Below are 14,487 nucleotides of genomic sequence, written 5' to 3' on the forward strand. Positions count from 1 at the left end.
CTAAACAGAAGCTCAGCTGTTTTCAAGAGAAGCTAATTCTGCCAACAAACAGTGGTGTAAGGAAAATGGAAATCGACACTTGAAATTCTAGAGACTAGAGATTCCCGTCTGTCTTAAATGCAGAAAAATCCTATTTAATCAATTTGTAATCAAAATGGTTGGCTTGACTGGCTTGTTTTATTAAATGTAAGAGAAAGTAAAGTAAGAGAGTAATTAAGTAAGGTTGGGTACCATTCACATTTTAACCAGTATGGTACCGGTAGCCCAAATTCTGTACTTTACTTACTTATTTCAACATTTTTAAATAATATGGCCCTACAATCTTTTTCTTTCTTTTTCCTTAGAAATTCTCTGTAATTCCCAACTTGTCATTTAACTTGTCAAAAAAAAAAAAAAATCGGATAAATTAATTAATTTGCCAATTGTCATTCATTAGTAATCACAAAAGTCCCAACTTTTCATTTAACTTGCCAAAAAAACTGCTCAATGAATAAATTATTTTGACAATCGCCATTTACCAGTGATCACAAAAGTCCCAACTTGTCATAAAAAAAACTGATAAATTAATTAATTAATTAGCCAATCGTCATTTATCAGTGGTCACTAAAGTCCCAACTTGTCAAAAAAAATCGAATAAATTAATAAATTAATTTGCCAATTGTCATTTATCGGTGGTCACTAAAGTCCCAGCTTGTCAAAAAAAATCGAATAAATTAATAAATTAATTTGCCAGTTGTCATTTATCGGTGGTCACTAAAGTCCCAGCTTGTCAAAAAAATTGGATAAATTAATCAATTAATTTGCCAATTGTTATTTATCAGTGGTTACTAAAGTCCCAACTTGTCATTTAACTTGTCAAAGAAAAAATCTGATAAATTAATAAATTATTTTGCCAATCGTCATTTATTAGTGGTCACCAAAGTCCCAGCTTGTCAAAAAAATTGGATAAATTAATAAATTAATTTGCCAATTGTTATTTATTAGTGGTCACCAAAGTTCCAACTTGTCAAAAAAAATCGAATAAATTAATAAATTAATTTGCCAGTTGTCATTTATCGGTGGTCACTAAAGTCCCAGCTTGTCAAAAAAAATCGAATAAATTAATAAATTAATTTGCCAGTTGTCATTTATCGGTGGTCACTAAAGTCCCAGCTTGTCAAAAAAATTGGATAAATTAATAAATTAATTTGCCAATTGTTATTTATCAGTGGTTACTAAAGTCCCAACTTGTCATTTAACTTGTCAAAGAAAAAATCTGATAAATTAATAAATTAATTTGCCAATTGTCATTTATCGGTGGTCACTAAAGTCCCAACTTGTCAAAAAAAATCGAATAAATTAATAAATTAATTTGCCAATTGTCATTTATCGGTGGTCACTAAAGTCCCAGCTTGTCAAAAAAAATCGAATAAATTAATAAATTAATTTGCCAATTGTCATTTATCGGGTCACTAAAGTCCCAGCTTGTCAAAAAAATTGGATAAATAAATAAATTAATTTGCCAATTGTTATTTATCAGTGGTTACTAAAGTCCCAACTTGTCATTTAACTTGTCAAAGAAAAAATCTGATAAATTAATAAATTATTTTGCCAATCGTCATTTATCAGTGGTCACCAAAGTCCCAACTTGTCAAAAAAAATCAAATAAATTAATAAATAATTTGCCAATTGTCATTTATCTTTGGTCACTGAAGCCCCAACTTGTCAAAAAAAATTGAATAAATTAATAAATTAATAAATTAATTTGCCAATTGTTATTTATCAGTGGTTACTAAAGTCCCAACTTGTCATTTAACTTGTCAAAGAAAAAATCTGATAAATTAATAAATTAATTTGACAATCGTCATTTACCAGTGATCACTAAAGTCCCAACTTGTCATAAAAAATCTGATAAATGAATGAATTATTTTGCCAATCGTCATTTATCAGTTGTCATAAAAATCCCAAGTTGTCATTTAACTTGTCAAAGAAAAAAATCTGATAAATGAATTAATTTGCCAATCATCATTTATCAGTGATCAGAAAAGTCCCAAGTTGTCATTTAACTTGTCAAAAAAAATCTGATTAATTAATAAATTAATTTGACAATCGTCATTTACCAGTGATCACTAAAGTCCCAACTTATCATAAAAAATCTGATAAATGAATGAATTATTTTGCCAATCGTCATTTATCAGTTGTCATAAAAGTCCTAACTTGTCATTTAACTCACCAAATATTTGATACATTAATAAATTAATTTGCCAATCATCATTCATCAGTAGTCAAAAAGGCAAAACTTGTCATTTAACTTGTCAAAAAAATCTTATAAATAAATAAATTGCCAATCGTAATTTATCAGTGGTCACTAAAGTCCCAACTTGTCAAAAAAATCTGATGAATTAATACATTTACAGCAATTTTATTTCAGTGGTTTACTTTTATTTAGTTAATATCTGATATTTAAAAGTGTGAATTTATTCCATTATAAAATTATTATTAGGCCAACATCTTCACTGTTTTTTATTAGTCTAAAATCTATAATTATTTAAAAGATTTAAAGCAAAATTATTTAAAGCTTTATCTTTTTTCTATTTCAAATATTTTATCTTTGATCTGAATATATATATACACTACATAAATATAAAAAGTACTATTCTTTTTTTTTTTAACAGCATTTAAAACTAATTACAGGCCAATCAGAACAGCATCTGATCATGACTGTTTAAGCTAACATCACACTTCTAAACTAGTGCAAGGTAGTTAGCTACATATTACAATGCCTTGTTTGGTGTTCTAGCAAAAGTGGAAATCATGGGATGCTAAAAACGTAAATTGTTAAAAGATGTGTATTGTGCAGGGCTTTGTAGGCACCTCCAGCTGAGACACATTCTGCTTGTAGTTGACTTCTAGACCCTTCCGCTGCAACTCTTCCTGCTGCAGCTTGTTTTTGGTCTCTGCTAGCTCTTTCATCAGGCCGTTGCATTCCGAACGCAGCTTATTCAGCTCAGATGACTGCCTGAAAACACATTAAATGTAAACCATCTAAGTTTAGTGCTCAAAAATGGCCACAATTTTCTTAGGTCTTCTGAATAAAAAAAAAAAAAAAAAAAAAACCTTGACTGATAATTTCAGTTTGACCTTAAAGGGATGTTTTACAACAATTTTATATTACTATCCCTTTAACAGATTATGTGCCACTTCTGAAAATGAATTGTTTTGCGAAAAGCCTATTTGATTCCAAAAATCAGAGAAAGGCTGGAAGATTTTCTACATTATGCTACATTATGAATCTATAAGTGGAGCAAAAAATGTGGGGGTTGGTAAATTTACTTGGACTCCATCTGGTTGGTGGTGGAGCATCTTTCCACTGCATCCCTCAGGATGCCGTTTTCCTGCTGCAGTCGAGCGATCTGGCCGTCCAGCTGTTCTCTTAACTGCTGAAACTGCGGAGAGAAAGTTCACTCATCATTAGATGTTCTTACACATAAACATACCACATCAAGCATGCCTTCTTATGCTCTATTATGACTTGCGTGGTCAGATCTACACCACTAATCTGCAATTTGCCCTCTGCATGACATGTCTAATCGGTCAATAAGATTGATTACCTTAATCTGCATCTCCTGGTAGCTCTGAGCTTTGACTTGCATCATGTCTTTCTCTCTGGCAACACGTTGCTCATGCAGTACAGACTCCACGCGGCCCGTCTTCTGCTTCTCACCCTGCAGTTCCTGAAGTTCCAGTCAATAAATTACTACAAAGCTCAATAAAGTAAATCAAAGCTTACACATATAACTGCTATATTTATGGCTATTTTCTATATTTTGCAACAACTAAAGTGTGTTTATATGGCACTTTGCAAAAAAAAAAAAAACTATATAAAACTTAGTCAGAAAACTAAAAAAAATCCAATTATTCAGAATTGTTTTCTCAAATTAATTTTATTAAGTTGGCTCACCTTCAGAGCCACAATTGAACACCTAACTCCTTTTACAGTTTTAAAGCTGTAAAAAAGCTTTAAAAATGATTTGGTTTTAGCCGTTTCTTTTTTGCTAAATCAGTTGGTTTTAGCAGTTTTTGCTAAATCAGCGAGTTTTGGATGTTTTTTTAGCTGTTGTTTTAGCTGTTTTAGCTGAAATTGAACACCTAACTCCTTCTAGAGCTTTAAAGGTGCCATAGAATGCATTGATACAATATTTTAAATTGTTCTCTGATATCTAAATAGAAAGTATATGGCATAGGAAAGGGCAAAAATTCTCCAGAAACGGTTTTACAGGTCCATTTACAACCCTAGGATTTGTCTTATTACCTTATTTGGAAGGTTCATGAATAATAATGATGAGCTCTGCTCTGATTGGCTGTTTCACAGAGCGGCTCATTTCAGTAGCTTGCACATGTAGGAAAATATATAGATTTAATCACGGAGCTGCCATTTTGAATGCAGGATCATTTTACTTTCACTATTGTGATCGCATGTGCTCTGTGTAACGTTATACTACAGCGGCAGTACTTACCACATATTTTATAAGTTTATATGCTTATTAGTGTTGCTCAGGATCTGTAAATCATTCGCCATTGTCCGCGCAGCCATCTCTCCGTTTATGTGGTAAGTGAATCTTATGTACTGCAATGTAACAGGCTACTGCTAGCATTAAAGGTTGTATCAGCGATTTCTAGCCTGAAACATAAAGTGTAAAATTCAGCTTATCTTTCATCACGATCCGCTCGCTGCCTGCCCCATAAATTGTCTGTGAAAAAACCGCGTCTCTCTGGTCAGCCTAGGGTCCGAGATATGCCAAAAAAACAATCGGCACTACCAACCTTTCCACAGCAAAAACAAACATTGTTCCAACCAATCAGCGTCAGGGGTTTGGTGTTGTGGACTTTCGCTCCGCCTCCCTCACATCCCTGCACCAGTAGGAAAGTCCACAACACGAACCCCCTGACGCTGATTGGTTGGAACACGGTTTGTTTATCTGTGGTTATTGTTGATAGCGCCGATTGTTTTTTTGGCATATCTCGGACCCTAGGCTGACCAGAGAGACGCGGTTTTTTCACAGACAATTTATGGGGCAGGCAGCGAGCGGATCGTGAATAAAGGTCAGCTGAATTTGACACTTTATGTTTTAGGCTAGAAATCGCTGATACAACCTTTAATCTAACCATGTCCCTTCAGTGGCTTGCCTTATTTTATTAGAATGTGTTATTTGTTTTCCTTGCCTTTTTGAGTACAGACACCAACCCATCCCTGCACTTAACATCTCCTGCACAACCTGGAACATAACATTTATTCCGGTGATCTGCCATTTTCGCTATTGTCCTCGCTTTGTTTTGTTTTTTTCACAATAGCCTAGCTGCAGAACGTCTGATGATTGGTCTATGCAAATGTTGGGGGCGTAACTATTAACGATCGTGACTCTTACGTAATAGTCTGTATTATGTTGGAATTGGCCTATTTATCTTTTGCAAACACCAGATTTATATAAGGAGGAGGAAATGATGATATTTGAGACTCACAGTGTCATGTCCATGTACAGAACTGTTATTATTCAACTATGCCAAGGTAATTACAGCTAAATCAGCTGGTTTTAGCATTTTTTTGCTAAATCAGCGGATTTTAGATGGTTTTTAGCTGTTGAAATTGAACACCTAACTCCTTCTACAGCTTTAAAGCTAGAATCACCAAAGTCAGGTTAAACCTAAATGATTTGGTTTTAGCTGTTTCTTTTTTGCTAAATTGGTTTGTTTTAGCTGTTTTTTTGCTAAATCTGTTGGTTTTAGCTGGTTTTCTACTGAATAAACTGGTTTTAGCTGTTAACTCCTCAAGCTGCTGTTAACTTTTCTTTTTTTTTCATTTGAAAATGCATCTTTTTCTCTCTGTTTTGGCCTTCCATCCACACTGAGATGGCATTTTACTCATCGAAAACTAAGCTTTTTGAAAACGCTTTCCAAAGTGGATACATTTGAAAACGCTGTTAAATCATGGTACCAATGTGCTAAATCATGCTAGCAATATACTATTAACATCCATTTAATCTATCTTTCTGAACATTCAAACCTCAAGCTTTTACAACTGCTTAAATTTTTCAGGCCTAGCCAACTTCAAAGTTTGTTCTCAAACTTTACTAATCTAGTTTTAATATTGTATTAGCAGGTTTATTTTATATGAGGTATGGAAATTTAGCAAAACTGTGATAACATTGGTCTTAATAGTGTTTACAACCCTGAGATGATTTTATTTTTCCGAGTTAAAAACACTGAATAAACCTAAACATTTAATGAATTAACCAATAAAGCACCTGAAACTTCTGGTAACAGAGATGAAATTTAAATGAGATTATTTCCTTTTCTTTCACCCTAAAGGTCTAAATGACTTAATTTTTTGGGTGCACAAATGAACATATTTATTAATGTATTTATTCCAGGGCTGTCAATGGATTGATTAATTAATTTTTATTTGTGATTAGTCATGATTAATTGAACTTAAAAAAAATATCACGATTCATGAGAAACCAATTTGTACTGTATTAATGGAAAGTGCCACATATTTCAAAACCTGGAAGCCTGGTACTCACATCAGGAAATATAAGCAAAATAAATTACTAACCTGGCTTAACTGTTTGACTTTGCCCTTAGCAATGGACACCTCCTCCTGTAGCGTGCTCAGAAGTCGATCTTTCTCTGCAAGCTGCTGGGCCGAGGGCTCGAACTTGGCTGCAGACTGAGAAAGCAAAAGCAGTGAAATCATCAGAAATCGACTCAAGCTTTCACTATCGAAAACACTTCATTACTGCATAACAGCAAAAAACACTAAATGAAAAACAAAAGTGAACCTAATCCTCTAACCTTATACCAGTTGTCCAAAGCGTTAGGACTCTTGTCTCGGAGCAGCGAGACGAGACTGACCAAATCGGCATCTGACAGCACTAGTACACTCAGACTGGCCTGTAACTCCTTGAGCTTCACCTCAGAGTTCTCTGCACAAAAAGATACACGTATCAGCAACCTGTTCACACCTTTAGGAAACAGTCACAATTTCAAAGCCCTCCGTAGACAGTATTTTATGAGATCATAGGTTATGGCTGTCTCCTAATATGCCTTCCTTAGTCCAAATTCTAAGGCAGCATTGTTTACATCCTTTGCTATTTTAAGATTGTGGATTCTGAATATAAGTCTACTTATAACTCATTTAAAAGTAAAAAGTAACATCAAATCTGGCTATATTCCCCATTCTGTGTGCTACTGTAAAAAGGTCTAACGAATTATGTCAAGTACCTTTGTTGGTTTCACTCTTCTGTTTCTTGCCATGTTTGGTGGGTGCAGGAGCAGGGGGCGGAGCGTCATTGTTTTGGTTGCTCTGGTGGTTTGTCGAGGTGGTTAAGTCAGTGTGAGTGACCGGGGCTGAGGACTGGACAAGTGCCTCATCCACTAAAAGAAAAATGTGACAGCAATGATTAAAGCATTACTTTACAAAAAAATAAAAGCATTTACTCATCATGTTCTTCCAAACCTGTTTAACTTTGTTTCTTCAATAGAAAAAAAAAGGAGAAGTTTAGAAGAATGTTCATGCAGCTCACTTCCAAACTGCAGTTAAAAATACACTACAGCAAGATTAAAAATGCACTGCGGCAATAATGCAACCAAAATGCCCCACAAATTTAAGATAATATACTTGCATCAACCTAGAACATCTTCCATGTATGACAATTAGTGCAAGCTAGAGAAAAGTGATTACAAAAAAAAATTAATTCGCTACAGGAGGCCTTTATTCACCCACTGAAGCCTGGAGCACTTTTTATTATGGATGGATGTGCTTTATTGGACTTTTTTTGGACTGTTGAACAGAAAAACACCCACACACTGGCATTATAAAGCTTAGAAGAGCCAGGACAATTTTATTATAACTCCGACTGGATTTGACTAAAAGAAGAAAGTCATATACACCTAGAATGCCTTGAGGGCGAGCTAATTTTTATTTTTGGGTGAACTAACACTTTAATTTGGCCTAAAAGAAGTTTCAGTGATTGTAATTTTACACTAACATTGTAAACCAACATTTGTCTGAAGCCAGAATATGACCTGCCATTTCTTCAACACAAACATGCTTTTATATGTATTCTATTAATCGACATTTATTACCATTATCACAATATCAAGAGGAATAATTAACAATATTTATTTCTCTCATAATACCTGCAGTATTATGTTATATTATTGTACTGTTACCCTGTCCTATTTTTTGAATGCAGAATTAATATACAATTTGAAACAGTTTGTCATTACTGGTAACAGTTTATAGTATTCTGATTGGTTTATGTAATGGTTAAATTTAAAGGGCTAGTTCAACCAAAAATGAAAATTCTGTCATTATTTACTCACCATCATGTTGTTCCAAACCCGTAAGACATTTGTTCGACTTCAGAACACAAATTGATATTTTTGATAAAATCCAAGAGCTCTCTGACCCTCCATAGACAGCAAAGGTCCTTGCACATTCAATGCCCTAGACTAGAGAAGTACCAAGAACATTGACAAAATAGTCCATCAGTGGTTCAAATCATAATTTTACACCATTTTGGAAAATATCCTGACGCATACGTGCACTTTCCTCTTAACGTAAACAAAGCATGGAACGGTTGACGATTGAACCACTTATGTCACATAAACTATTTTATCAATGTTCCTGAGCCTTGAACGTGTAAGAACCCTTGCTGTCTATGAAGGGTCAGAGAGCTCTTGGATTTCATCAAAAATATCTTAATTTGTGTTCCAAAGACGAACGAAGGGCTTATGTCTTTGTAACAAGATGAGGGTGAGTGATTAATGACAATTTTCATTTTTGGGTGAACTAACCCTTTCAGCATTTGAAAGTGAACAGACACAATTAATAAGTTAATTACAAAAATTGCCCTACAAAGGTAAACAATGCCTATAGAAATCAATCCCAGGGGGCAAATATTGCCCCTTAATGAAAAAGTTATTTTCTGTATAGAAATCATCTTTCCGCAAAAATATTTCTCAAACGCAATTTGAATTTGCCTGAGTGAAATATCAAAGTCTCCTTTTTGAGCATTATAACCCCTGGTCATGGTATAACTTCCTTGCAGAGAAAAGAGCAGCATAAAGAACATCTTCAGAATATTTCCATTTCATTGAAAGTCAGTCATATTGTTTGGAACAACATGAGGTGAATCACTCAAATCAGTGAATGACCTGACTATTGATTCACTGATTTGAGAATTAGAACCTCTCTGGTTTGTCTGATTTTGGCTTATTCTTACCTGTGATGACAGGTTCCACCTTCTGCTTCTTCTTCCTACGCCCACTGCCGCTAGAGGCAGTTGGTGGTGCTGCTGTGGAAACTGGGGCGGCTCCATCTTTTGCCTTTATCTCCACCTCGATAATCACAGGCTCCACTTTCTTCACCACAGGTGGGGAAAGATCAGGCTTGACCTCAGGTGGATGCTCTTCTATGAGAAATGAGAGGCAGAAATCTTGAGAACATGATGTTCTGGGTGGCTGTTTGAGTAATGATCTGGGTGCTCTAAATGGTTTTGGTTCTACATTTTTGGCAAAAACCAGCTGTACATATATGCTAAGTGCTAGTATGGGCTTTGCTATTTAAAGACCACTTACATTGCATTAGCATAAAACATGTTCATTTTTGTAGGTGGTCCACTCACCAGACTCACTCTTCTGCTTCTTGGCTTTCTTTTTGCTGGTAGTGTCAGTTGATGCAGGGGGTGTGGCCTGAGGCTGCGGTGGGCTGGACTGTTTGGTCATGGGGAGGGGCTGCTCCTTACGGACAACAGGTTTGGAGCCATTAACTTCCGGTTCTTCTGAAGCAGGAGGAGTAGATGGGGTTGTACGGGAAAGGGGTATAAGTGTTGGGGCAGCAGCTGGAGCAGTAGTTGGAGAAGCTTTCGGCTTTTTCTCTTTCTTTTTCCTCTCTCTTATCCCGGACGGAGGTTCGGCCAGGACCGGAGCAGCAACAGGTGGACTCACGGGCACCGCCTCCGAATCCTCATCATTCGAGGTAGGGCTAGTGGCATCAGATGTATCGAAATCCCTTAGGTCTTCCTCTGAATCGCCACCCCCACCTCCTCCCACTCCACTTCCACCAGTCTCCTTCTTCTTGTTCTTCTTTTTCTCATTCTTTTTACGAGTATCAGGCTTGGCCGGAGGCAATTTTAGGTCTCGTTTCTGGCGGGCCAGAACCTCGTCATAGGAAGTCTCTTTCATGAAGAGCCAGAAAAAGAGGAACATGACAGCGATAACCAGCGACGGTGCCAGGATGAGAAGGTACTGTGAGTCTGCCATGTCCAGCGCCATTCTTGAAGAACGCAATAAAGAACAGAAAGACAGAAGTGAGCACAAATGTTCAATCTAGCAGAATGCATGACAATAGGGCCAAAAAGCCACTTGACTAATGCAATCTACAAAGAATCAAAACTGTGAACTACTTCAAGGTCGTTTGGCTGAAATACTAACCGGAAAAAAGCATAATAATGCTAAAATTAATTTGGATGGACCTGTGAAGGTCCAATTCTGGAAGAATTTTTTATGGAGTAATGTGACCAAACTAACTTTTTGGACCTAGCGGTATGTCTAGTGCAAAAAAGGCAAAGCTTATAAGGAGAACACCACCATCTTCGTCGACAAACATGGAGGTGGACCAGTGCTGTTATGGGGTTGTTTTACAGTAGCAGGAAGTCAAAATCATGACTGTATGAAGGACATCATTGATTCTTTGAAATATCAGGCTATTTTAGCAAGAATTGTGATGCATTTGGTGCAAAGACTGAAGCTGATGATTAATGGACTTTACTGCAGGGCAATCATCCCAATGTAAACATCCAAATCTACTTCTACTTGGTTCAGGGATCAGCCATAGAATGTTCTTGAGTGGCCTGTGCAGTAGGGCTGTGCAATATGGACAAAATAATCATATTGCGATTTTTTGAACAAATATTGCGATTGCGATTTTATTTGCGATTTTTTTTTTTTTTTTTTTTGCTTTTTCAAACAAGCTACGTACATTCTAAATGTATTCAGTGCACAAGAAGTGCATAACAAAACATTTCACCATGAAATAACAGTATTAAGTTTAATAAAAAAAAACTGTAGTAAAATTGTCTTTAAAACAGACAACATAAAATAAATAAGCCATTTTACTTTTTTCCCCGGTACTTTAGCCTACTTTGTGCAATAACGAATACATTAATTTCAGTGGAAAAATAAGTCCAAAACTCTCTATTTTAACATTTTGAGGGTTCTAAAATCTTTTGCTTTTTTTTTTTTTTTTTTGAAATTCTTATGTGTTTTAATTTTTCTGATAATGAAAAAGCATAAACATTTATTTTTAATCAAATGAAAAATAAACCCTTTTCATTTTTGTCAAACAAACAGAAATTTACTGTTAAAATCAATGCGTGGAACAAAAATTATATTCAGTTTAAAACGTTTAAATAATAGTTAAGTGGTTAATCTTGTTGTAATATTTTTTTTTATCATATATATTGTTTTATGTAAATTATTTAAATAGGAATATATAAACACCTACATTATACTGTACAATAGTAATACAGGACTAATATTGATCTGTTACATGTTAAACCGTACTTTTATTTTGACAGGTTGCAGTGAAGTTTCTGTGTGTATATGATGCTAGTTTTCTCAAATGAAACGGTAAAAGTGAAACTCACAGCAGCGATTTGGCGATTGAGTTTATCTGTTCATGTGAGATGCAAAGGCCAAAAATTAGCGGGAGCGTCACGTGTGCTTCAGTCTGTATGTAGTAAAGAAATAAAACGTGTCTCCACCATTCATAAATACAGAAGCAAACGAAACATGCAGGATTCATATTAAAACGGTCTTTCTGCATTTCAGTTTTCACAGACACTAGTCCATATCGCGATTTGAATTAAGTGACAGACCAACTTTTGATTTATTCATCCAGAAATCGACGAATTACGTGGCATTCCGCGCTATAGTAGATTGGGTTTTCATGAATGGAGTCCGCGATCCAGTCCGTGTTTTCTTGGAGGAGACATTGTAATCACGCGACCATGAAGAGACAGAAATGCCATGCCTTAGTGTAAATAAGATAAATAACATAAGGCAATTTAGTATGTTTAATAAAAGAACTATGTATAGACCTGTTCTATAGGAAAGATTACCTTACATGACTTCTATTGTGATCTGGCGCTATATCGAAAATAAAATGAACTTGACGTTCAAGGGGGGCGGGGGTGCCGTTGGGGAGATAGATAAAATCGCAGCCTTGTGCGGTTTAGAAATCGCATGTGCTTAAATCGCGATTTTTTTGCGATTGCGATTAATTGCACAGCCCTACTGTGCAGTCTCCATATTTAATTCTCATTGAAAAGATTTGGTTGTATTTAAAGAAAGCAGTGGAAAAGTGAAAACCAAAGATTATCTGAAAGCTTTTTTAGGCATGGAATGGGCCAAGTTTGCAATAGAAAGGTGACATAAGCTAAGAATAAAAGATTCTGCAGCAAATTTGACTTTTGGGGGTTGAATAATTTTATTAACGTTAATTCTAAACATTAACGTTTAGAGCCAGTTTAACTTTTTTTTTATTTTTTTTTCATTATTCATCAACTTAAATTCTCAGAATGACTCAAATGAGTATTAATAAAAGTTTACTAATGCCTTTGTTTTCACAAAATTTCTTGTTCTCTGCAGCAAAATTTCTTGCAGGTCAAGGGGGGTGAATAATTTCAGTTGCAACTGTAAAATATTACTTTTACTCTCTGCACAACTCTGTATATATTGGATTGATTCTAATAACTTTAATGTACTTGAATTGTTCACCAAACACTAGGAAAATATAAGTATATATTCAATAACTTGGATCGGGGTGTGCCTCAGACGACTTGAAAAGTGATGCCAAAATTTTGATCGTCATCTGGTGGCCACTGCAGTATAAGTCATAAACCCCGCCCTCTCCATGTAAATGAATGGGACGTGGGGGTCTGGTGTCATAATTGCGAGCTTGCAATTGGGTCTGCAGGAGTTTGGGCAGGACTTTGATACCACGACTCGGAGTGCAAATGAATAACTACTGTGAAGACTCAGGCTCCACATAAATCACCAGTGTGCAGACTCTGGCTCCAAGTGAATTATTACTGTACAGACTCTGGCTCCAAATTACTTCCTTTTCTCAAGATGACAGCAACCATACTGAGATGTTTTGGCTTTACTTTTCTCTAATGGAAGGAAGTTGTCCATCTTTTTTTTTTACAGTCTATGCTCTAAATGAATCATTTGAGTCAAAGATTCAGTGACCCGTTTAATAAGATAGTCATTTGCTTTGTTGCTAAATAAATCAATCATTTTAAACAAATTGTTTGAATGGATGATTCAATTAGTCATTCATCGGGACAGGGTTGGGCTGCCGCCTACTGGTGGTTTTAGACAGGCCAGACGAACCCTGGGTCAGAATGCTTTTATTACACCAGATTAATGTGTAAACATACCACTGTGAACACCCATGTACCTTTTCAAACTTTATGAATGATAATTTTAGGTTCAAGTGAGTGTAAGGAATTGGAAGCAAGCAGAGTATGACTTTCATATGAGTACAAAAGCATGCAGTGCCATCTGCTGTTAAATAATAAGTTCAGAATCCATTGATTAATCGAGTAATAGGATAATTGAATTTTTTTTTGGTAGTTTCGAAAATAGACATAAGCAAACAATAGCCTTTAAAATTACTTAAACATATATAATCTCAGAAACTATCCAGAATTAGGGCTGTCACTAAAGATTATTTTGGTAATGGAGTAATCGAGCAATTATTCTGACAATTAATCGAGTAATCAAACAATTATAATACTTTTTTTTTGTATAAATAAAAAATAGACCCAAGCTAACAATAGCCTTTAAAATTACTTAAAATACATATATAATAGCAATAAGGCAATAAAAATTAGCTCAAATGAAGTAATCATATGGTTTTACTGAACCAAACTGAAAATACAATGCATTATAAACAATACAACTAATGTGCATTATAACAAATGGCTACAGAGGGCACCAACAGCCTGACGATTGTTTTATACTTTACTCTGTGATACTTGCTTAATATACTGAATAAACAGCACTTAAAGGTTGTATCAGCTATTTCAAGCCTGAAACTAGGGATGCACCGGTTGACCGGCCATAAATCGAAACCGGCCGGTTTTTGCATCTAACGCGTGATCGGCAACCGGCCGGTTTTCGTTTTTATCCCGGCCGGTTTTTTTCCGGAAGTGTGTACGCGGGCCGCGGCATTCGATTCATTCAGAAACATGTCACTTGTGTGGCGGTTTTTCGAAATCTGTGAGCAGGACGTGAAGATTGCAATCTGCAATGTCTGCAAAGGACAGCCGCTTTTCTGTGCTCGCTGAAGTTGCGCAAGCGTACCTGTCCTCGCCCTGCACAAGCGCAGACAGCGTACGTTTGTTCAGCTCAGCTTCTCACGTGACAGATGAAAAAAGA

The 14,487-nt window shown here is 35.7% G+C and overlaps 1 protein-coding gene across 4 annotated transcripts in view; it reads right to left on the minus strand.

Moving 5' to 3' along the window:
- Positions 1–14,487, minus strand: part of ktn1 (kinectin 1) — a 58,115-nt gene that overhangs the window by 31,550 nt on the left and 12,078 nt on the right. For 3 of the 4 annotated variants that reach the window (XM_073826472.1, XM_073826471.1, XM_073826469.1), the window contains exons 2-9: positions 9,666–10,315; positions 9,264–9,452; positions 7,258–7,410; positions 6,829–6,959; positions 6,590–6,703; positions 3,591–3,713; positions 3,313–3,425; positions 2,854–2,998 (exon numbers count right to left, since the gene is read on the minus strand). In XM_073826472.1, coding sequence (XP_073682573.1) covers positions 2,854–2,998; positions 3,313–3,425; positions 3,591–3,713; positions 6,590–6,703; positions 6,829–6,959; positions 7,258–7,410; positions 9,264–9,452; positions 9,666–10,314 — 1,617 coding nt within the window. In that variant the 5' untranslated portion in view covers position 10,315. The remainder of the gene's footprint in view (positions 1–2,853; positions 2,999–3,312; positions 3,426–3,590; positions 3,714–6,589; positions 6,704–6,828; positions 6,960–7,257; positions 7,411–9,263; positions 9,453–9,665; positions 10,316–14,487) is intronic. The other variant, XM_073826470.1, reaches the window with a different exon arrangement.

The sequence above is a fragment of the Garra rufa genome, chromosome 21, assembly GCF_049309525.1.
Source record: "Garra rufa chromosome 21, GarRuf1.0, whole genome shotgun sequence".
NCBI lineage: Eukaryota > Metazoa > Chordata > Actinopteri > Cypriniformes > Cyprinidae > Garra > Garra rufa.